General features: G+C 43.1%; 2 protein-coding genes across 2 annotated transcripts in view; one reads left to right on the top strand and one right to left on the bottom strand.

The window, feature by feature from the left end:
• The window catches only part of spg11 (SPG11 vesicle trafficking associated, spatacsin), a 123,415-nt gene extending 122,444 nt beyond the window's left edge, over positions 1-971 (bottom strand). Inside the window, exon 1 of the mRNA XM_067971294.1 lies at positions 653-971. Within this exon, the coding sequence (XP_067827395.1) occupies positions 653-885 (233 nt within the window). The 5' untranslated portion in view covers positions 886-971. The remainder of the gene's footprint in view (positions 1-652) is intronic.
• Positions 972-3,651: 2,680 nt separating this feature from the next.
• On the top strand, positions 3,652-22,583 carry ciao2a (cytosolic iron-sulfur assembly component 2A). The gene is made up of 5 exons (XM_067971296.1): positions 3,652-3,831; positions 7,666-7,830; positions 14,282-14,331; positions 18,830-18,875; positions 20,174-22,583. The coding sequence occupies exons 1-5, from the start codon at positions 3,708-3,710 to the stop codon at positions 20,272-20,274; spliced, it is 486 nt and encodes a 161-aa protein (XP_067827397.1). The 5' UTR covers positions 3,652-3,707; the 3' UTR covers positions 20,275-22,583.
• Positions 22,584-22,862: the final 279 nt, after the last annotated feature.

The raw sequence follows: 22,862 nt of genomic DNA on the forward strand, positions 1-22,862 counted from the left end.
GAAGGATCTCTTACATTCTTGGTATAAATATGGAGACCTGGCTTAAAAGTCACTTGTAATTCTTAGTACCACTTGTGTGGTTGCCATTCCTCCATATCAGCCAAGGAAGAAAACACAGAGCAAAAGGAAAATTCACGCAAAAGCATCGAAACCAGCCCACACCAAATGTGATCTCAATATTCATTTGCACAGCATAGCCGTGTTATACTTTAACCGTTTTGCACATTTGTTGGTAGATAGTATAACCTAAAAATTAAGAGCTAGGCCGTTCAGGGGTGATGTCAGGAAACACTTCATCACACAAAGGGTAATGGAAATCTGGAACTCTCTCCCCCAAAAAGCTATTGAGTCTGGGGGCCAATTGAAAATGACAAATCTGAAATGCACAGATTTTTTTGTTGTTACGTTAAGGGTATTAAAGGGTTACAGAACCAAGGCGGGTTAAGAGCCAGATCTAATTGAATGGCACAACAGGCTGGAGGGGCTGAATGGCCTCCTCCTGTTCCTAATGTTGCCCCTTTGTCAGGACTACAGCTCCCAGAATGCACCGCGGCGGCCACAGCCTGGTCACGCGGTCCCGGCGGTCACGTGACGAGCCCCCCCCCCGCCGGCCGCCGCCGCTCGAGCCACAACCGAACCGCCGCCGACTCACTCGGTGAAGCGCCCGGCCTGGGCGCCCACGGTCACCGTCCTCTGGCAGTAGCGGCCCGAGTCCCTGCACAGGGCGGTGAAGCACAGGCCGCTGCTCCCACCGTCAGCGGACGCCCACAGCCCGCACAACGTCTCGTAACAGTTGACGGCTCTGGCGCGCGACAGGCCCTTCGCGCCGCGCAATTCCGGCGCGGCCTCCAGCAAGACTTGCAGGACTTTCGGCCCGGTCTCCATGGTCACCACGGCAGCCGCCGCCGCTGCTCAGGGTCCGGGGGGGGGAGGCCTGACTGTTTACATCGAGCGGGAGGTGAGGCGAAAGGCTCCTCCTAACTTGGAGGAGGAGGAGGAGGAGGAGGTGGTGGGCGGGGCCCATGTTATTGACAGCCGCCTCAGCCTATCAACCACAAGGAGCTGGGAGGTCGGGCGGACCCAATTAGCCAGTCATTCGGGAGGGGGCGGGGTCCATGTTATTGACAGCCGCCTCAGCCTATCAACCACAAGGAGCTGGGAGGTCGGGCGGACTCAATTAGCCAGTCATTCGGGAGGGGGCGGGGCCCATGTTATTGACAGCCGCCTCAGCCTATCAACCACAAGGAGCTGGGAGGTCGGGCGGACCCAATTAGCCAATCATTCTGGAGGGGGCGGGGCTTTCATCATCACGCTCGCTTGAGTCGCAAACAGAAGTCAGACAAAAGCAATCAATCCCAGCTGATGAGAGCGAGCAATAGGTACAGGAGTGGGCCATTCAGCCCCTCGTGCCTGCTCCGCCATTTGATAAGATCATGGCTGATCTGCGATCTAGCTCCATATACCTGCCTTTGGCCCATATCCCTTAATACTTTTGGTTGCCAAAAAGCTATCCATCTCACATTTAAATTTAGCAATTGAGTTCCAAACTTCTACCACCCTTTGTGTGTAGAAATGTTTTCTAATCTCACTCCTGAAAGGTCTGGCTCTAATTTTTAGACTGTGCCCCCTACTCCTAGAATCCCCAACCAGTGGAAATAGGGAGTATTACACTTGAACAGAAAGCATGCAACTAGCCACTTGGCCTATCATTAATGTTCACTCCTTCCACAGAGTATATCTGTTTAATGCCACTCAATCGATATTTATCCAACAACATCTTGCATTTATATAGCACCTTTTAACGAAGTAAAGCTATGGTGCTTCACAGGAGCGTGATCAGGCAAAAATTGACTAACATCACTAAAAAAAAAACATAATCTGGTCATTATCTCATTGCTGTTTGTGGGATCTTGCTGTGCGCAAATTGACTGCCACATTTCCTACATTACAACATTGACTACAATTCAAACGTACTTCATTGGTTGTAAAGCGCTTTGGGACACCCTGAGGTCGTGAAAGGCGCTATATAAATGCAAGTCTTTATTCTTCTTTCAAGGAAAATTCTGTAGTTGTCATTGATCCCCAAAGGTTATCATCAAATAGTCATTGATCTCCCATCATAATTCAACACATAGACCTAGGTAACACTTCCCTGCCCTGCACTGCTGTGTGCTTTGAAGTATTTGATAATTTTAGTCTATATCCATCCCTCTAGCTAGCAACCCAATTCCCAACCAAAAATTGTACTTATCCAGCTCTTCTTTAAAAAAAAGTAGTAATTATCTCAACATCAAACTGCATTTGCTGGGAGTTTGTTTCACAAAACCACTATTCTGATTGGGGAGTTTTCTAACTTAGAGTCTTGTTCGAGGCTTGTTATTTTTATACTGGTGTCTTTTTGTTCCATGTTCACAGACCAAATAGCTTGTAATCTGTTTATATCTCCGTGAACCATACCTTTAACATTTTAATCATTGGGATCATGTCTCCCCTCAATTTTCTTTTGTCCAATGCAAACCAGTTCAGCTGTGTGGGTCGTTCCTGCCCATGTTCGTTTGTCGTTAATTTTTATATTAATTTATATACGGAAATATATTTTTAAAATATTCCTCCTTTTATCTTCCAGAATATTGGTTTCTTTGGATGATGAATTACTTCACTGCCCTTCAATTAATTAATGTAATATGAAACTGTACAGCTTTCTGGTTTTGATTAATATCTAAATTGGAAATTTAATTCATGGGGCCGTTGTAGACCATAAAAAGTGTTTGGCAAATATTTTTTGCTTGTTTGCCAAGGACGTGACAAGATCATGTCATTTCCATTAAATACAATGTGGTGTAAAAATGTGATTGCAACATTTGTGCATTATATTATCTTGTAGGTGATGCAAGCATCTTATGGCTCTTCTCCGACTATAGTAACAATCTCCCTTTGAAAATCCCTGAATAAATATTAGTAATATATTTTTAATTCTTAGCTATATTTTTAACATAATAAACTTGCAATGTGTTTATATACAGTATATAGTTGATCTCTCATGGCATTGAACACAGGGAGTCGGGATCAAGTGCTGTCTTCAGATGAAGCAGGGTTGGAGGGATTATTGGATCAGGGCGTACAGATGTAATTCAGTCCCCCATTTAACGTCACATATTCTGAGCTTATTTTTATACAATTATAAATTCCTATGCCTACATTTACAATGGGAACTTATATGTAAACTTGTCACACTGTAATTACACCCTACTGCCACTGGTTGCATTGCAGCACCTCCAAGGGGTTAGGGTGTAATTACAGTGTGACAAGTTTACATATAAGTTTCCATTACAAATGTGGATGTAGAGTTTATAATGGAAAAAGTTGACAGGAAGTTTGTGCAGACATTAAATGTTTAATATATATGTAGACATACCATTAAGTAAATTATTCATACATAAAACTTGTTACTTATATTACTATATTTACTTTTTATTTCATTTTATTTGTGATCATTAGCTGTTTTAGTTAGTGTTTAAGCCCTTGCCTACAGCAGACATACATTGATACTGAGCCATATTATATTAATATATTAAATGTAGCTTAGCACTCAAACATTGTCTGTAACTCTCTCCCTCATTCTCTCTGTGCTCGATGTCTCTGGCCCGGCAGACCCGGAAGTTTAGCTTGTGTCAGTGTGGCAGCAGCTGCAGCGTAATGGCTGGAGGATGGAAATAGTCTCGGGGCTTGTATCTTACGCCCTAGCAAAGTTCCTCTTTCTCTCGCGGCTATCAATTAAAGAAGATGCAGAGAAAATCAAAAAAATGGAAGAGAAAGCATTAGAAGTCTATGGTAAGACTACATGCTCCCAGCAAGAAAATAAAGTAGAGATTGTTGTAGCTCAGTAAGGAGGTCAAACTTCAACTCATAAAAGTGTTATAACTTTTACATATCGCTTCAGTAGCCAGACCTGTTCTTTATGTCTCTTACCCCAATGCAAAAGTTGTCCCAAGAGGAAGATACTGATTTTAAATGTTAGTTACTTTCTAAACAAATTTTGCATTCCCATACCGGGTCATACCTGTGTAGGAGCAGTTCCCCATAATCACGTGATGTTACTTATAACCTGCTGTTGTTTCTGAAAGTTACAAATTAACAAACCAATCAGTCTTCATTCAGTCGATTTCAGAAGCTGCCTTAAACTCAGTATCGTTTATGAAATGCCATGGGCGTACAACTGGTACTGGTTTGAGCCTGACAGACCTGAGTCATACTGCTGGCTCAGCACTGTTCCGTAGGGAGGGTAAACAAGAGTTCTGCTCATACATGTAAGGACACGTGCGTGGAGCACCGCTCACTGGCACCGAATGCTGGTCATATTCTGGACTGTCCTGTCAACCTTTCTAATAAAAAGGTTTAAAAATAGAGTTTAAAAGTTCCCAGGCCTCCCAACTTTTTAGATTTTGCTTGACACCGATTGAAGGCATGAAGGGCTGCGTGATTACCACCTAGAGACGGTCTCGTGCTAATTACCTGAATGGAATTCGAGTGACGTTACACCTGAATTACACAACAATTTGCAGTGACACAAAGCCAAAACCAATTTGCATTGATGCAGACTTTGTGCTGTAATTGCCCTGTAAGTTTTATTGACTTAATTGTCCTGTTCAAGCCTGTATAGATGATTATTGAACAGTGGCTGTACATGTGACAGATGGTCTCAAGCTCTCACTGCCACCACTGCAGTCACCACCCACACCAGGGACTGCTGCAGAAAATAAATCATTGAGCGTCCTTGGCTGCGTTGGGCTGTACATTTTCACGAGATGTGTATTTTTTTCTGTGGGGTGCTTAAAACTCTGCAAAGTTGGGGAGGAGGGAGTAAACTGCCATTGAACCTTCCGAAAATATGTATAAATCATCAGTTAACCCAAATTTGTGAAGCTTCGGAGTCAGTGGAAAATGTATTCGGGGGAGGGGTGCTGAAAGTACAGCCATACTTACGAGTGACTTACGTCAGTCCTAAAATGAGTGGTCTACTTTCTATTTGAAGCTAATCTGCTGGTCACCCCTTGGGTTGTAATGCGTAATGTGCACACACCATATGTCAGGTATTAAAGATGGCTATCGGATAGCGATTAAATTAAAATAGCACTGTCATGGTGGTATGGGGTGACTTGCCAGACCACTTCAGAGTGGTATCAGGAGTCAATTACATAGTGTGGGAAGGGAGCCACGAGTCAGACAGGCCAGGTAGGGGTGGAAAGTTGCCTTCCCTGTAAGACATTAGCAAACCATAGTAATTTTTATTTTACACATCACCACATTTATTGAATTTAATTTCACAATTTGCTATGGTGAGATTTGAGCTCACAATCTTTGCATTGTAAATCCACAACCAAAACCACTAGGTTGCCGTAGCTGCTCTTATTGCAATGTCTGGTGGTTGTTCTTACAGAGCAACATTGCTGGGGACCTTTAGTGGATCATCTCCCTGTCCTGTCAGATTGGGTGTGGTATTTGGCTTAAGCAGATTAAAAAAGAAGAAAATAAAATATTTTGAAAGTTGTTTTTAAAGAAAAAAAAATTGGGAGAGAACGGGGGAAGCCTAGGCCTGCAAAACTGCTTACTAGCTTTGAAAACAAGGCATGCACGATGATCACCAAATTACTGAGTATTTCTGTCCTGTCGAGCTTAAACTATAGTTACAAATGAGAGTGACTGCCAGCTACCTTCCAAGTACCAGCCCAAGATCGGTTGTGTTGACTTACCTCCAGCCTCAACTTCCCAGCCGCCCTGGAACAATCCTACCTCCAACCCATCCAAAACTTCGCCACCTGCATCTTGTGCCATACAAAGTCCATCACCGTGCCATCAACAACTTCTACTGGCTCCATATCCACCAATGCAGTGAAACTCTAAGATCTTGATCTAGTTTATAAATCCCTCCATGGCCTCACTGCACCCAACCTCCTACATTTTTCCCTGTATCCTTTCGTCCTCCGACTCCCACCTCCTGTGCATCCCACCCTCCCTTCGCTCCACCACTGGTGGCAAAGCCTGCAGCCATTTTGGCTCTACTACCTGTAATTCCCTCTATAAACCCCCCTCCCTTGTTACTTCTCTCCATGCCTTCAAAAGCTCCTTGAAACCTGTCTTTTTGACTCTGCTTTTGGCTATCTCTCCTAACTCTTACATATTACCTCTTGGTTCATCCATTCGTTCCCTGTGGAGCACCTTCAGAAGTTTTGCTATGTTAAAGGTGCTATATCAATGTAAGTTGTTTATGCTACTGAAACACTGTGAAATCCAATAGTGTGGGTTCTGTACAGCGCCACCATTGCAGTGACTCTCTGAGCTTGAGACCCCAGGTCATGTCCTAGCTCATTTGCTTTTGCATCCCATCCCTATAGCTCTTGCTTCCAGGCAATGCTACGTAGATTCAGTTCGGACAGACCTTGCATGTACTGAATCTGCCTAAACTGAATTCAAGTGGCAGCGCCTGGAAGCAAGAGCTGAGTTCTACTGTTCAGCGATAAAAGTTGAGTTTCTGCAATGGGAGACAGTGACTCTTTGAACTTTAAAAGTATGAAGTGCAGGAGAGTGATACAGTGGATGAACATGCTGTTCTCTCACTTCTGGGACATGGGTTGAAGTAGAGAGTAGATCAGATATAAGAACATAAGAAATAGGAGCAGGAGTAGGCCATATGGCCCCTCGAGCCTGCTCTGCCATTCAATAAGATCTTGGCTGATCTTCTACCTCAACTCCACTTTCCCGCCCTATCCCCATATCCCTTAATTCCTTTATTGTCCAAATATTCATTGATCTCAGTCTTGAATATACTCAATGACTGAGCAGCCACAGCCTTCTTGGGTAGAGAATTCCAAAGATTCACAACCCTCTGAGTGAAGAAATTTTTCCTCATCTCTGTTCTAAATGGCCGACTAGGCTATGCCTCCTAGTTTTAGACTCTCCAGCCAAGGGAAACAGCCTCTCGGCGTCTACCCTGTCAAACCCCCTAAGAATTTTATACGTTTTAATGAAATCACCTCTCATTCTTCTAAACTCCAGAGAATAAAGACCTATTCTACTCAATCTCTCCTCATAGGACAACCCTCTCATCCCAGGAATCAACTTAGTGAACCTTTGTTGAACCCCCTCTAAGGCAAGTGTATCCTTAGGTAAGGAGACCAAAACTGTACACAGTACTCCAGGTGTGGTCTCACCAGAGTCTTATATAATTGCAGCAAGACCTCCAACCTCTTGCAATAAAGGCATTGCCTTCCTAATTGCCTGCTGTACCTGCATGTTAACTTTCTATGATTCATGTACAAGGACACCCAAATCCCTCTGACTACCAACATTTCTTAGTCTCTCACCTTTTGAATGAATGGTTGAAATTTTCCTCTGCAAGTCAGGCAATTTAATTCCACTCCTAGTTGGCAGGAATCCACGTCACAATATTGCCTATCAATAAAACCTGAGTAGCATTAAATTGATCTCACTTACAGAGACCACAAGGATGGATGAAATGGAAGTGGAAGTGAACAATGGGGGAGCAGAGTATTAGAGGTATGGAGAGACAGGATTTTGTTGAGATTTAAATGGCGTTTTGTAACAGTTAGCAGAGATAATGATGCTTTGAAACTATTAATTTTCTTTGGTGTCTTTGTCATTTGTCAGATATTATTCGTACAATTCGTGACCCAGAGAAGCCCAACACTCTGGAAGAGTTGGAGGTGGTAGCTGAAGAATGTGTAGAGGTGAAGTCACTGGATGAAGATGAATATCTGATCATTATTCATTTCACACCAACAGTACCTCACTGCTCTCTAGCCACATTGATTGGTGAGTAAAGAAGGAAAGAACTTGCATTTATATTGTGCCTTACATGACCTCAGGATGTCCCAGACCGCTTTACTGCCTATGAAGTACTTTTGAAGTGTAGCCACTGTTGTAATGTAGGAAATGCAGCAGCCAATTTGTGCACAGCAAGGTCCCACAAACAGCAATGTGATAATGACCAGATAATCTGTTTTAGTGATGTTGGTTGAGGGATAAATATTGATCCAGGACACCGGGGAGAACTCCCCTGCACTTCTTCAAAATAGTGCTATGGAATCTTTTACGTCTATCTGAGAGGACAGACTCATCCAAAAGACAGCACCTCTGACAGTGCAGCGCTCCCTCAGTACTGCACGGGAATATCATTTTGCGCTCAAATATCTAGAGTGGGACTTGAACCCACAACTTTCTGACTCAGAGGCGAGAGTGCTTCCCACTGAGCCATGGCTAACATATTAGTGGGCATTAAAATTAGTTCCTGATCTCGGGAAGAGTGGAAGGGAGAGGGGTTGCAATAAGCTGCTCTCAGTTATTTCCTGTCGTCCATTCTTAGATCAACATTAACCTCGGCCTGGCAGTCGGCTCCATCCAGCCCCTCTCATTCAGGAAAGACAAATGGCACAAGGAGACTAAGCAAGGGGAGGGGAAATACAGAGTCTCTCAATAATAAAACTTATCTGGAACTGAACATCATACCTAGCAGAGGCTGTGGTTTTACAAACAAATCTATCTGTTGTGACTGTGCATTCCTTGAAGAGTGCAGATTAGGGCTCTGATGGGAGGGGTTACACAGTAAAAGTTAAAAGTTCCTTTTATTCTGCCACTTCACTCTTATCATAGCTCAACACTGTTTCCATGAAATCTGCTTTTTGTATGTTTCCTGATGGGAAGGTTGCATTTGTCATTTATCTGTCTTGGTGTCTGATGTGCCAGGCTTGTCACCCTCCCAAATACACCAAACTCTCTGCAGCCCCTCCAACACACGGTACCCAGTGGTAACTTCAGAATCACAGGCATCTTAGAATGGCTGAGTCACCATGGTTTCATTAATTCATGTTTAAACCTAACGTCATTATACCCATAAACTCCCGACATGAAATGCACCGTCTGAAAGGACGTCAGGTTTCCTTCCCTAAAGGCCATTGGCGAATCGGTTGGGTTTTTACAACAATCCAACAGCTTCATGGTCACTTTTACTGATACTAGACTTTTTTTTTAAAATTCAAATTCTCAAGCTACCATGAGATTTGAACTCCATTTCTGGATTACTGGTCCAGTATCGTAACCACTACACTAATCCCGGGCTGGTATTTCACTTCAACAACACCAGGGTCTCACTGGGTTAGAGAGGAGAATATTGGCCAGGGAGGGCAAAATCAGCCTACATTCTGCTTCTGATCGCTACCCAGATACCTCTGTTGAGAGTTAACTGGGGGAAGGAAAAGAAAAGGCTTAGTGGTGATGCCCCTGACAGTTGAATAGCATTACATAGAATTTACAACAAAGAAACAGGCCACTCAGCCCAACAGGTCTATGCCAGTGTTTATGCTCCACACGAGCCCCCTCCCACTCTATTTACTTCATCTCACCCTATCATCATATCCTTCTATTTCTTTCTCCCTCATGTGTTTATCTAGCTTTTCCTTAAATGCACTTATGCTATCCGCCTCAACCACTCGAGTAGCGAGTTCCACATTCTCACCACTCTCTGAGTAAAGAAGTTTCTCCTGAATTCCTTATTGGATTTATTAGTGACTATCTTATATTTACAGCCCCTAGTTTTGCTCTCCCCCACAAGTGGAAACATCTTCTCTACGTCCACCCTATCAAACCCTTTCATAGTAGCAAGTCAACCCTCACAGTGAAGAAGAATCGTGTTTGAGCAAGGTACTACAGGGTGGCCTGTGCCCATGAATCTTAGCTCACCCAAGAGTCATCGCCTTCAGACAGCAGGGGAGCAAATTGGCAGGAAATAAAAGGGAGGGGCGAGCTAGAGAGAGAATGTCCTATGCTGGGATACTGTAGAAAAGTTGGTGGATTTAATCTCAAATTGGAAAATTGGTGATGTGCTCCAATAATGGCTGCCTGGTTCATCCTGGGCAAGTGGGCAGCCTGTAAATAAGAGGGACTTCCAGTATAACCAGAGACAAATGTGAATGTCTGCTCATAATAACAGTGTTTGAGTCCTCCGCAGTCCAGTGCCTGCTATTTTCTTCTTCCCACTCCCCCCACACTTCCTGATGTTGCCAGGGTGACGTGCTGATCTATATTGAACTCCCTACAAAGCTTGCCTTCATAGCGGATGCTCTCTTCAGGCTTACAATAAGGATAACACGGATGCTATTTGAATGCTTTGCGTTATTAACACCACGTCATTGTTGCTGAGTTTTGAGCGGGAGATGGTAGCCTTCCACAGCTGTTATTTTTTTAAAAGGCTCCGACCTTCTCCTTCAAATAGAATTAACCTCACTATGACTCGGTGCTCAGAACTGTCACTCTTCCATAAACAAAGTGAGAGTCTAGTTCCCGGGCATTGTGCTTCCTGTTTTCTCCTTGCAGCAGGTTATGACCTATGCTAAACTTTTTAAAGTAATTGTATTGGGTTAAAGGGTTGAAGGTCAAAGGGCATTGAATCAAGTTTCTTGTCAGGAGTTGAAAGCATTTTCGCACAGTTGACCATTGGAGCTTTTTTTCTTTCTAAATAATCTATTGACAAAACTAATTACTTGTTGCAGAAGGCATGGGAACCAAGGGAGACGGGAGAACACTATCCTTGGCCTACTCTTATTTAGTGAAACTTTTTTTTTTAAAAGAGGGATGAGGGTGAAGGAAGATTGTTTGACACAGTGGGTAATAAGCTGCACTTTGACCTCTTGGGCTTGGCTTGGATCCAGTGCAGACTGAAAGGATGAAAGTCTCCACACTGCCAGTTTGTAAAGGGTCCTAAGTGAAATGAGTTTGGGGAGCCTTCACTTACTTTCCATTAGGCTCGAGTCAGCAGCATGTAACTGTTCCCAAAGCATCAATCTCACCAAAGTGTGGGAAATGGGAAGTTATAGTATTGTATTCACAGGTGCTCTTTTGTGGTTTGGGGGTTAGGTCACGTTACTGGGTAGGAGGAGGGTTAGGAGGAGCACAGCAGGAGGAGCTGTACTCTTAGCAGGGAGCACAGGATGGAGAATCGGGGCTACAGTCTTTTTTAGTCCTAACTGCATCCCATGCTCCCTTTGAGTGCGGCTTCCTCATTGGGAGTGTGGATCTCAAAACGAGCTCCCAAATCAAACCTGTATTTTATCTGACTTGGAAGTACTTGATAGTAACATTGGTGCAGAAGTTTAGAAAAACACTTCATTTCTCAGCACTGATACCCCTCATCTCACTGGGAAGTGTTTTCTTTTTAATGAAAGGTTTTGTTTTCAAATGTATAAAACTGCTGGCACATAAAATAATGTATGCCCTGCTTATGCTTCACACGCAGGGCTCAGTACAGTGAGCCCTATTTCTTGTATACAGTAACAGTACCGTACACAGTGAGAGGAAGGAAAATGAAGCAGTCTAGTAATCAATGGAGAACTGAGAAAGATTACAAAATATTAATGCCCTGTTAAATAGTTACTTACAGGGATTATTACAGGGTATACTAAACCAAATTGGGCAGATCATCTATCTCCTGTATGACATGTATTTGGGTATCACCGAGTAAGCATTTTTTTCTTTCTTCCAATTTTCTTTCCTCTTGTCCTGATGGAGTTGAGTCCTGTTTAGGACACAGTTCCAGAAGCCCTCGCACATGTCTAGCATTCCACCCAAGTCCCATTCTTAGTGAGTGTCAGCAGGCTATTTAATTGGGAGGGGGAGCGGAGGGGATAGGAGGGGGGCACGTGGCCATCCTGATATCCAATATGCACACTTTCCAGGATAATAATCAGGAGTAGGATGGCTTCCCTGCTTCCTAGCCCAGGAGCACTGAGATCATTTGTAACAAACCAACTGCTGCTCTGACTGAGAGGAGCTAATTCAGCACAGGGATCAAACCAGGTACCTTCTGGTCCGTGTTACTTATTATAAACTACTGAGGGACTTTTACCATGCAAGGAATTTTCATTGTATGAAGCGCTTTGTGCTTATAGTATTTGTGGATTAGAGGTCGGCTAGTCTCAAAGAGGAGTAATTATTGTACTTCTTTACAATTTTTTAAGCGTGTTTATCAGGACAGTGTCATTGTTTCTGTGTATGTTCTGTTTGGCTTGCAGGAAGAAATGTTTAGTCTACAGGAAAAGTATAACCGTGACCTCTGTACATACGCAGTTACTGGCATCGTAAAGGCCCTTGCACTTTGAGCAAGGTCGTGTGAGAAACCTTGTGTTCATCAGAGTGAAAGATGCTGCTGGGGGATGGAACTTTTATTTTTTACTTTTAGCACCAGTAGGTAGAGGTTTAGGAGAAATGATTTTAGGTAGTGGGTTGTTAAGATATGCCTTACCAGGAACAGTGGTGGAAGCCGAGTCCATAATAGCTTTTAAAAGGGAATTGGATAAATATGTGAAAAATTAAAGGGGTACAGGGAAAGAGCAGGGGAGTGGGAGTAAGTTGCTAGCTCTTTCAGAGAGCCAGCACAGGCACGATGGGCCAAATGTTCTCCTTCTGTGCTGTAAAATTTTGATTTTACGATTCAGTCAACAGTGGGCATGCCCAGGTCAGGTAAACTGAAGGTTTAGACACAGGCTAAACTGCAGTGTCCCTTAATCCCAACCTCACAAACATCTGCGAATGCACCAATATAATTTGCTATTTCCCACATCTTATGGTCCCCGGGTGACATTGCCAATTTAGTGACATTTCTGTGCTGTTGACGCGAGCCTTTCAGAAAGCGTGTTTGAGGCTGGCCAAATATTTCTTTTATGTTATCACTGTGACTGAAAACATTCTGAGAACTCCCCACTGAAAACACCAAAAAAATAGATGCCTCTCTATTATTTTTTCAGAATCTCGTCCATATGCGTGTCTACTACACTGCTTTAACAACCGGGAAAGATTTAACAGAATTTGTTTGTTGTAGCCCCCAGAATTGCCCAGTTTATAGGCAGTTTTTGAGATATGTAGGTAGGTGAAAGATGGCTCCCAACTTTACAGCAGTTTTTCCCCATTTAATTTACTATGTTTGCTGCACAGGGAAAGGGGGTCGGGGTGGGGGGAGCAAACCAGCTGAGTATTAAAAACATGTGAACAGTATCCAGGCTGGGAAATTAAAGAGAGGAAAGCTGTTCTTTCTATAAATATGCAATATTTATACAATATAGCAATCAGGCTCAGGAACCAGGGCTGATTCCCCTCTCCGACATAACACAAGCGAAGATTTATGTAACACCTATGTCTCCGCCTGGCCTGTGTTTTTTTTTAAACGGACGGCTACTTGGATTTCAGCAAGCGAATCCCAGTGAAGCTGCAACAACTCCCTAATCTCAGTGGTTCAGAAAATCCCGACTGAGTTCCAAATTGATGCTGTGTGCTGATTGGCCGATGAATGTTAAAGACCTATTTTGCAACTTTCCGAAGGGATAAAGAACTTGAATTTATACAGCGACTTTCACGACCTCAAGATGTTCCAAAGCGCTTTATGGCCAATGAAGTACTTTTGAGATATAGTCACTTCATGCAATGTAATGTAGGAAACGTGGCAGCCAATTTGCGCACAATAAGGTCCCACAAGCAGCAATGAGATAAATGACTAGATAATCTGTTTTAATGATGTTAGTTGAGAGATAAATATTGGCCAAGACACCAGGAGACCTCCCTGCTCTTCTTCAAACAGTGCCATGGGATCTTTTACATCCAACTGGTAGGGCCGACAGAGCCTCATTTTAACGTCTCATCCGTAAGACGACACCTCCAACAGTGCAGCACCCCCTCAGTACTGCACTGGAGTGTCAGCCTGGATTATGTGCTCAAACCACTGGATGAGGGAACTCCCGTGCAAGGGATTGTTAGTTGAAAAATTACCAAAGTCAACTATGGCAACTCCCTCATGGCTCAGTGAGCCTATCCAGCGAGTGGCTGAGTCAAACACACCAGGAAGGTTACAGGTTTGATCCCTGGTCTGTGCTGAGTTGGGCATCACAGTTGGCTTCAGTGCAGCGATGGTAAGGAGGGGGAAAATCAGTCAGGATTTCTACTATTGATCACTGCCACTAACCCCTGCTGGAAGTACATGTATGATCTTCAGGTGGGAATAGAATCAGGCCTTGCTGATGTGCCCTGTAGTCACATAACCTTCCAGCAAAGGGCAACCAGTGCCCCTGGAACTGTACCTCAGCAAGGAGTCACTGCCTTCAAAAGAGTGGGAGAAAATTGGTAAGAACAAGGAAAGTGAATGGCTGTGAAAGATATTGCTTGATAACTTATGCACAAACCCAATATATGCTTACAAGTCATTTTTTTCCTCTCACAAATGTAGGTCTCTGTCTACGAGTCAAGTTACAAAAATGCTTACCGTTCAAACATAAGGTAAGGAAAAGTGGTCTGTCCCTTCATCCCTCCACTTTTTATCGAGATGGATCCTGACAATTTAGATTGGTGATAGGGTTTACTTAATGCATTCCCCTGTAGCTTTCAAAAAGAAAACCATCTCTGTCTTAGATCGCTTTTTGGCAACCAAAGGTATTAAGGGATATGGGCCAAAGGCAGGTATATGGAGTTAGATCACAGATCAGCCATGATCTTATCAAATGGCGGAGCAGGCACGAGGGGCTGAATGGCCTACTCCTGTTCCTATGTTCCTAAACAGTACACATGTGATGGAGAGAACTGTTACAACTTCTTGTTATTGAGGAACTAAAGTGATAGGCCAAGGTCCATAGTGCAGGACACAATCAGAGTAATTGAGAAGACATGGTGATGCCAAATGTCATATTGGAAACCCTAAGAAAAGGAAAAGGCCTGAGGTAAGTTGAAGTCCTGGAAAAGAATGAGTTATAGATCACGATGAGTTCTACACAATGTTTGAGCGTTTTCTCAGCCGGGCTTGCCTGTCCTCTTGGATTTAAAGGTAAAGGATTGAGCCAATTGGAAATGCTTTATTTTCAAACTCTTGAACCTGGATTCACCTCATTTTAACCTGGAGCGCACCTGCTGTGAATGAATCGGGATGAATCTCTTTGGCTGCCAACGTAAGCATCCGTTGGTCAACAAGTCTTTGAGCTGATCTTCAGTCATTTTTACTCCATCGCTACGGGCTCTTGTATTTCAGTAATCAAGGATTCCATATGGGCCTTTGTAGTAACATTGTTTTAACTTGACTCCTAAAATTTTGTTTATGGCAATCTAGTGCTCAGAAGACAAGTCATTAACTTGATTGGAAATTTATCAATAAATACTCGTTGCAATTTTAAGACCAAATCTCTTATCAATGTTCAAGCTAAAATAAAACTTTCTATTGTCTATCCTGCACTTTTACAAATCTCCTGATCTACCCGTAAGGGGATAGGAAGGTTTGCCTGTAACATTAGAATCATAGAATCATAACAGCATGAAAAGGCCATTCGGCCCATCGAGACCGCACCGGCTCTATGCAAGAGCAATCCAGCTAATCCCACTCCCTCGCCCTTTCCCCGTAGTCCTGCAAATTTTTTCCTTTCAAGTACTTATCCAGTTCCCTTTTGAAGGCCATGATTGAATCTGCCTCCATCATCCCCTCAGGCAGTGCATTCCAGATCCTAACCACTCACTGTGTAAAAAAAGTTTTTCGCCATGTCACCTTTTGTTCTTTTGCCAATCACCTTAAATCTATGCCCTCTGGTCCTTGGTCCTTCTGCCAACGGGAACAGTTTCTCTCTATCTACTCTGTCTGGACCCTTCATGATTTTGAATACCTCTATCAAATCTCCTCCCAACCCTCTCTGTTCCAAGAAGAACAACCCCAGCTTCTCCAGTCTATCCACATAACTAAAGTCCCTCATCCCTGGAATCATTCTAGTAAATCTCTTCTGCACCCTCTTGAAGGCCTTCACATCTTTCCTGAAGTGCGGTGCCCAGAAGTGGACAAAATACTCCAGTTGTGGCCAAACCAGTGTTTTATAAAGGTTCATCATGACTTCCATACTTTTGCACTCTGCCTCTATTTCTAAAGCCCAGGATCCTATATGCTTTTTTAACCGCTTTCTCAACCTACCCTGCCACCTTCAACGATTTGTGCACATATACCTCCAGATCTCTCTGTTCCTGTACTCCTTTTAGAGTTGTGCCCTCTAGATTATATTGCCTCGTTCTTCCTACAGAAATGTATCACTGCATTTTTCTGCGTTAAATTTCATCTGCCACATGTCCGCCTATGCTACCAGCCTGTCTATGTCCTCTTGAAGTCTATCACTATCCTCCTCACTGTTTACAACCCTTCCAAGTTTTGTGTCATCTGAAAATTTTGAAATTGTGCCCTGTACACCCAAGTCCAAGTCACTAATATATATCAAGAAAAGCAGTGGTCTCAGCACCGACCCCTGGGGAACACCACTGCACACCTCCCTCCAGCCCGAAAAACAGCCATTAACCACTACTCTCTGTTTCCTGTCCCTTAGCCAACTCTGTATCCATGTTGCTACTGCCCCCTTTATTCCATGGGCTGCAATTTGAAAGTCCATATACACCACGTCAACTGCATTGCCCTCATCTACCCTCTCTGTTACCTCATCAAAAAACCATCAGGTTAGTTAAACACGATTTGCCTTTAACAAATCCGTGCTGGCTTTCCCTAATCATTCCACCCTCATCCAAGTGACTGTTAATTCTGTCCCGGATTATCATTTCTAAAAGTTTCCCCACCACTGAGGTTAAACTGACTGGCCTATAGTTGCTGGGTTTTCCTTACACCCTTTTTTGAACAAGGGTGTAACACTTGCAATTCTCCAGTCCTCTGGCACTACCCCCATATCTGTGGACGTTTGGAAGATTATGGCCAGTACCTCCGCAATTTCCACCCTTGCTTCCCTCAGCAATCTAGGATGCATCCCATCCAGACTGGGTGACTTATCTACTTTAAGTACGGCTAGCCTTTCAAGTACCTCTTCTTTATCAATTTTTAGCCCATCCAGTATCTCAACTATATCTTCCTTTAATGAGACTCTGGCAGCATCTTCTTCCTTGGTAAAGACAGATGCAAAGTAATCAGCCATCCCGTCTGCCTCCCTGAGTCCCTAATCAGCCCCACCCCTCCTCTTACTACCTGTTTACTGTTTACATGCCTGTGGAAAACTTTTGGATTCCCCTTTAGGAACTGGCACAGGTGATTCGGCCCTCCTGGATGAGTAGTAAATTATACTACCGTAATCTGAGGCAAGTCCCTGAAATTTTGGCCAAAATAAGCAAACTATTCCAACTGTGAGCCACAGATGCTGTTTGGAAATGTTGAGCATCTGTAACAGTGACTCGACCTTCATGGAATCTTTCTCTTGCACTCGTTCAGACATCAGTTTCACAGTGAAGTACACCATGGTCTATACTAAGAACACTATTAATATTCTTAAGTCATGTTTTCCCCCCCTAAAGTCGCTCTTTAGTTTAAACATTTTTGCCAGAAGCAATTAAACCTAAAAAAAAATAGGATGGAAGTGTTGGTACAGATGAATCATAGACTCTTACAGCACAGAAGGAGGCCATTCGACCCATCGTGCCTGTGTTGGCTCTTATGAAAGAATTATCCAATTAGTCCCATCCCCTGCTCTTTCCCCATAGCCCTGCAAATCTTTTCCTTTTCAAGTATTTATCCAATTCCCTTTTGAAAGTTCCTGTTGAATCTGCTTCCAACACCCTTTCATGCAGTGCTTTCCAGATCATAACAACTCGCTGCATAAAAAAATTCTTCTCCTCTCTTCTCCCGATCCTTTTGCCAATTATCTTTAATCTGTGTCCTCTGGTTATCCTCCTGGCGGTGGGAACAGTTTCTTCCTGTCTACTCTATCAAAACCTTTCATAATTTTGAACACCTTTATTAAATCTCCCTTAACCTTCTGTGCTCTAAGGAGAACAATCCCAGCTTCTCCAGTCTCTCCACATAACTGAAGTCCCTCATCCCTGGTATCAGTCTAGTAAATCTCTTCTGCACCCTCTCTAAGGCCTTGACATCCTTCCTACAGTACAGTGCCCAGAATTGGACACAATACTCCAGCTGAGGCCTAACCAGTGATTTGTAAAGATTTAGCATAACCTTTAAGAACTAGTTAGCAGAGGGAGAGGAAAGCTATGGCAAGTATCTCCAGATCAAATGCAGCAGGAGCTTAGAATGGGAAAGGGGAATATAAATGGCATTTGCCAAAAAGTATAACATATTAACGACTTACCTCATCCACTTCAAACCCATATTCTGTAGGAACTGAATGATTATATTTTAATAATAAAGTAATGCACAGTAGCGTTACATGCGATTATCAGCATTATAGTACTGCTACTTGAAAATTACACGCCTGTCCTCATTAAACAAGGCTCAATCTTCATTCAAAGAATCAAATGGAGGAAGCTTAATTGGTGCACTACTCGAGATTCACAGATGTATCTGCTGGCAATGATACGAGATCAGATAATCCCTGTAATTAGATATATAAAAAAACAAGATGGAGGGGAGCAGTTGTACGTTTAATGGCTACTAGGAATGTTGTCAAGATAAAGTGCTCAGGGGGAAATCATTGCTTCTCCTTCCTCCAGTGTGTTCTGGGTAGAAATACATCACTGCCTGACTCGTGCTCAGTAACTGTTATATAACTTCTGCAGAATATTGGCTTGTTACTATAAGAAAACTGGTGTAAAATGCTTCATAAATTATATCCAACATTCCCAGATAAGGGTACAGCTTTTGTTCAGTACAGTGAAATACACCTGATTTTAGTGAGTTTCTTGTGACCACCAATCAGAAACTTCAAACAGACACATGCGTAAGTAAATACTTAAGAAAAATAATGTAGCCAAGGGGCATTGTCTTGATAAATAATTTAAATTTAACATTTATGTGGTTTTACAGTTGGAAATCTACATCTCTGAAGGGACCCATTCTACTGAAGAAGATAGTAAGTACATTTTAATCAAATTCTGTATCCCAAATATCAGTATGATAATATTTTTATCTCACTACCCATATGCCTTCCTCACTCAATTTTCAGTATCTTCCATTAACCCTTTTCACCCAAGTGTTGTGCCTAAAGACACACTGAACTATATTTAACTGTTGATAAATTTATTGAGACAACAAACTGAGTAAAGTGAACCGTTTGGGGTATAGAAATTCAGCTCAAAATATTGTATCTGGGGAATGTGTGGTCGGGGTGAGAGTTGGACAATAACGGTACAGCTCTTTTCCCACCTTTATTTTTAAATTAATGTGTCCAATAATTAGATTTTGCATTTTAGGAACATTAGGAACAGGCATAGGCCATTCAGCCCCTCGAGCCTGCTCCACCATTCAATTAGATAATGGCTGATCTGTCCGTCAACTCCATATCCCTCAATACCCTTACCCAACAAAAATCTACCTACCCCAGTCTTGAAAACTTCAATTGACCCCCAGCATCCACAGCCTTTTGGAGAGATGATTCCTGATTTCTACTGCACTTTGCTTCCTGTTTTCCCTCCTAAATGGGCTGACTCTAATTTTAATGTTACGCAGCCTCGTTCTTGATTCTCCTACCAGAGGAAATAGTTTCTCTGTATCTACTCTATCAAATCCCTTAAACACCTTAAGCACCTCGATCAGATCACCCCTCAATCATCTATACTTAAGGGAATACCAACCAAGTTTATACAACCTGTCCTCATCGTTTAACCGTCTTAAGCCCCGGTATCATTCTGATGAACCTGCGCTGCACCCCCAAGGCCAATATATCCTTTCTGAGGTGCGGTGCCCAATACTGAACGTGGTACTCCAGATGGGGTCTGACCAAGGCTCTACACAACTGAAGCATAACTTCTTCCCCTTTGTATTCCAGCTCCGTTTGTTTTTTTCCCTTGGCCTGCGGCTAAACTTAATTTTAATAAGAGTGACTGGTGCGAGAAACAAGAATGTCCCAGAGGTGTAGTAGGGAGACAGCGCAGCTCTTGGTTTGTGAGGCACGTCGATGTTGCAGATTAAAGGGCAGTTTTAGGCACGTTTTGTGCTCTATCTGATCTGACAGTGCTTAATGTTGATAATGAGTACAAGCAATGCCTGGGGGGAGGGGGGGATTCCATTCCCCAGTTCTGGCATCTCTCATCTGGATGGGCCAGAACATTTTCCCGAGCAAATAAATAAATTTGCTGCACACTATTCTCACCCTATGTTGCATTATATATTAATAAGTCTCCCTTTTATTCCCTGTGATTTTTTTTTTAGTTAACAAGCAGATCAATGATAAGGAGCGAGTGGCAGCAGCAATGGAGAATCCAAATTTACGGGAGATTGTTGAACAGTGTGTTATCGAGCCTGATGACTGAACACTCGGGTGCCACACGGGGGCGGGGGGGGGAAATAGACTCTTTCTCACACCCTGCTGTTTGCAAGATCTGGCAATGTAAGGATGGACTGCAATAGGTGCCTCTCTATATACTAAGAACTTTAACGTGCTGGCAATCATTTAAAAAACACTTTTTTTTTACAATCATATTAATTGATGAGCAAGAGTTTTCTGTGGTAATTGAACAGTTTTACATTGAGAACATCACTCGGAACAAGAGGCTTCTCAGAAATATCTTGACGAGGCTTGAAGCAAGTAAAATAACTGGAAGCAGACTCTTCAGAATATCAGTCCAGTGGAAATTGATCTGGAGCGTATAATATTTCATTAATATTCAAGTATTAAACAGAATTTTAAAGAACAATATAAGAGGTAACTGAAGGGTCGCAGCCAATGATCCTGATTGTGGTTATTTCCTGATCTCGGCCTGTGGGAGAGGAAAGGCATTTAACCCTTTTGTTCCCATGCACCACACTTTATTCCTAACCAACAAGGGCAAACAGATGTCCCGGTCTCAGACATTTCTCACAAGGCTATGCAGAGTTATATGGAAGGATCCAATGCAAATTTCCCCCCACACTCTCTATATGGTGCTTGACTGCTTGAGGGAAAACCTGAGACCAGAGAACGAACCTGACTTCCTGGGTGTTGATGGGGAACATCAGAAGCTGAGAGAGGGGGAAATAGATGACGGGGGGGGGGAAATCAATGTTTGTTGATTTGCCTTGCCTGTGAAAAGCTATTTCACTGCCATTATCTTAAATTGGGCAGTCCACTTTCAATGCAAATTTTTTTCCATCTGTCCCTTCCCAAAATAACCATGGGAGAGATCTGTCACCGACTCCACTCAGTTACTGAGGTCCAGTGATGTGAGCTCTGTGGCCTTTTGTTTACCCTTCTAGACCTGCCGCTCCGCTCTAGCACTCAAACACCAACCTGAGAGGAGTCTGCAGCCCTACACGTACCTCATTGTTATTAATGAATGATGGAAGGAAATTGGAGGCAGGGCTTTATTTTAAAACATTTTTTTCAGGTTGGTTAATTTGCAAAGGGCCCAGGGTATTTTTTTGTTGGAAATTCTAACTCGTCGCCCACCCACCTACGTGCGTTTTAATCCCATCTCCCTCATTCTGGCTTCAGGCATTCCTGGAGAAAGCAGCTTCTGACCTCTACAGGGACTCCGAGGTGCTGGGGGCAAATGAGGGACAATGAAAAGGAATGTTTCATTTCGCAGTCTGCAAACCTGATCATTAATGTAGAGTAACTGTGAACAAACTGTAAAGGTTGGTGCCAAGTCGTGCCATCGGTGTGAATTGGAGGGCAAGCATCATTTTAAGTCCTGGAGCCCACTTACATAGAATTTACAGCACCGAAACAGGCCCTTCGGTCCTGCTGGTCGATGCCGGTGTTTATGCTCCACACGAACCTCCTCCCTCCCTACCTCATCTAACCCTATCAGCATATCCTTTTATTCCTTTCTCCCTCGTGTTTATCTAGCTTCCCCTTAAATGCGTCCATGCTATTCACCTCAACTGCTCCATGTGGCAGCAGATTCCACACTCTAACCACTCTCTTGTAATGCCACCTTGACCACCTCGGGGAGCTGCTGTAAGCATAACAGAGCTTCCTTCCATCCCACCCACTTGGTCTCCTTGGAAACCCTTGCTGCAGGTTTTTGTTATTAGTCAGTAGTTTGTTTGGAGACTGAAGCCACACCTGGTGCAGAATCCTGGTCAGTACTAATGGTTGAGATTGAGGGTGCTCTATACATGATTTCAAAGCCATTGTGCAAAGTCCGCAAGGTCACAACCCAGGAACCTTACTGAAGTTTGTCTTTTGGGGCGAATAATTTGACCTGGCACCACATGACATCTCCCAATAAATCCTGAACCTTTCTGCACTTATCGCACGCAGTGCAATTGGCTGCAATTTTACATAAAAAGCCCTGGAGGCATTGAACGTTTGTGAGCAGATAGCAAGTTCCTTGCCCAATTCATCTGTTTTCTGGAACATTTTTTAGACACATATCAAACCCTTAGGCCTCTGCACTGACTTAAGTATAGTGAACGCTGCTGTATACATTAAAACAAAAGCAAAATACTGCGGATGCTGGAAATCGGAAATAAAAACTGAAAAGGCTGGAAAACACTCAGTAGGTCAGGCAGCATCCGTGGAGAGAGAAACGTGGAGTTAACGTTTCAGGTCGATGACCTTTCATCAGAACTGTTGTAGACATTATATTTACTAACTTGTGGTTTTAAATATATATATAAAAACATTTAATTCAAAGCCTATTTTTGTGTTTTTTTTCATGTTTCAAAATCTCACAATTAGCCCTTGTGCATTACAATAAATGGAGAACACACATTGTGGGCCAGTAATTTTCACAATTAAACTGCAGACTGGCACTTGCCATGTAAACACAAATGTTTCTTCTCCATAATCTTGATGCTGACAGTATACACAGTAATTTATCTTCTCGCTCCCCAATTTTCTCCCCTTCTGAAGGTGCTGGCTCTTGCTGGAGGAAAATCCCTCCGTGGCCTCGCCCCCTCCCTATCTCTGTAA

The sequence above is a fragment of the Heptranchias perlo genome, chromosome 34, assembly GCF_035084215.1.
Source record: "Heptranchias perlo isolate sHepPer1 chromosome 34, sHepPer1.hap1, whole genome shotgun sequence".
In the NCBI taxonomy this organism is placed as follows: domain Eukaryota; kingdom Metazoa; phylum Chordata; class Chondrichthyes; order Hexanchiformes; family Hexanchidae; genus Heptranchias; species Heptranchias perlo.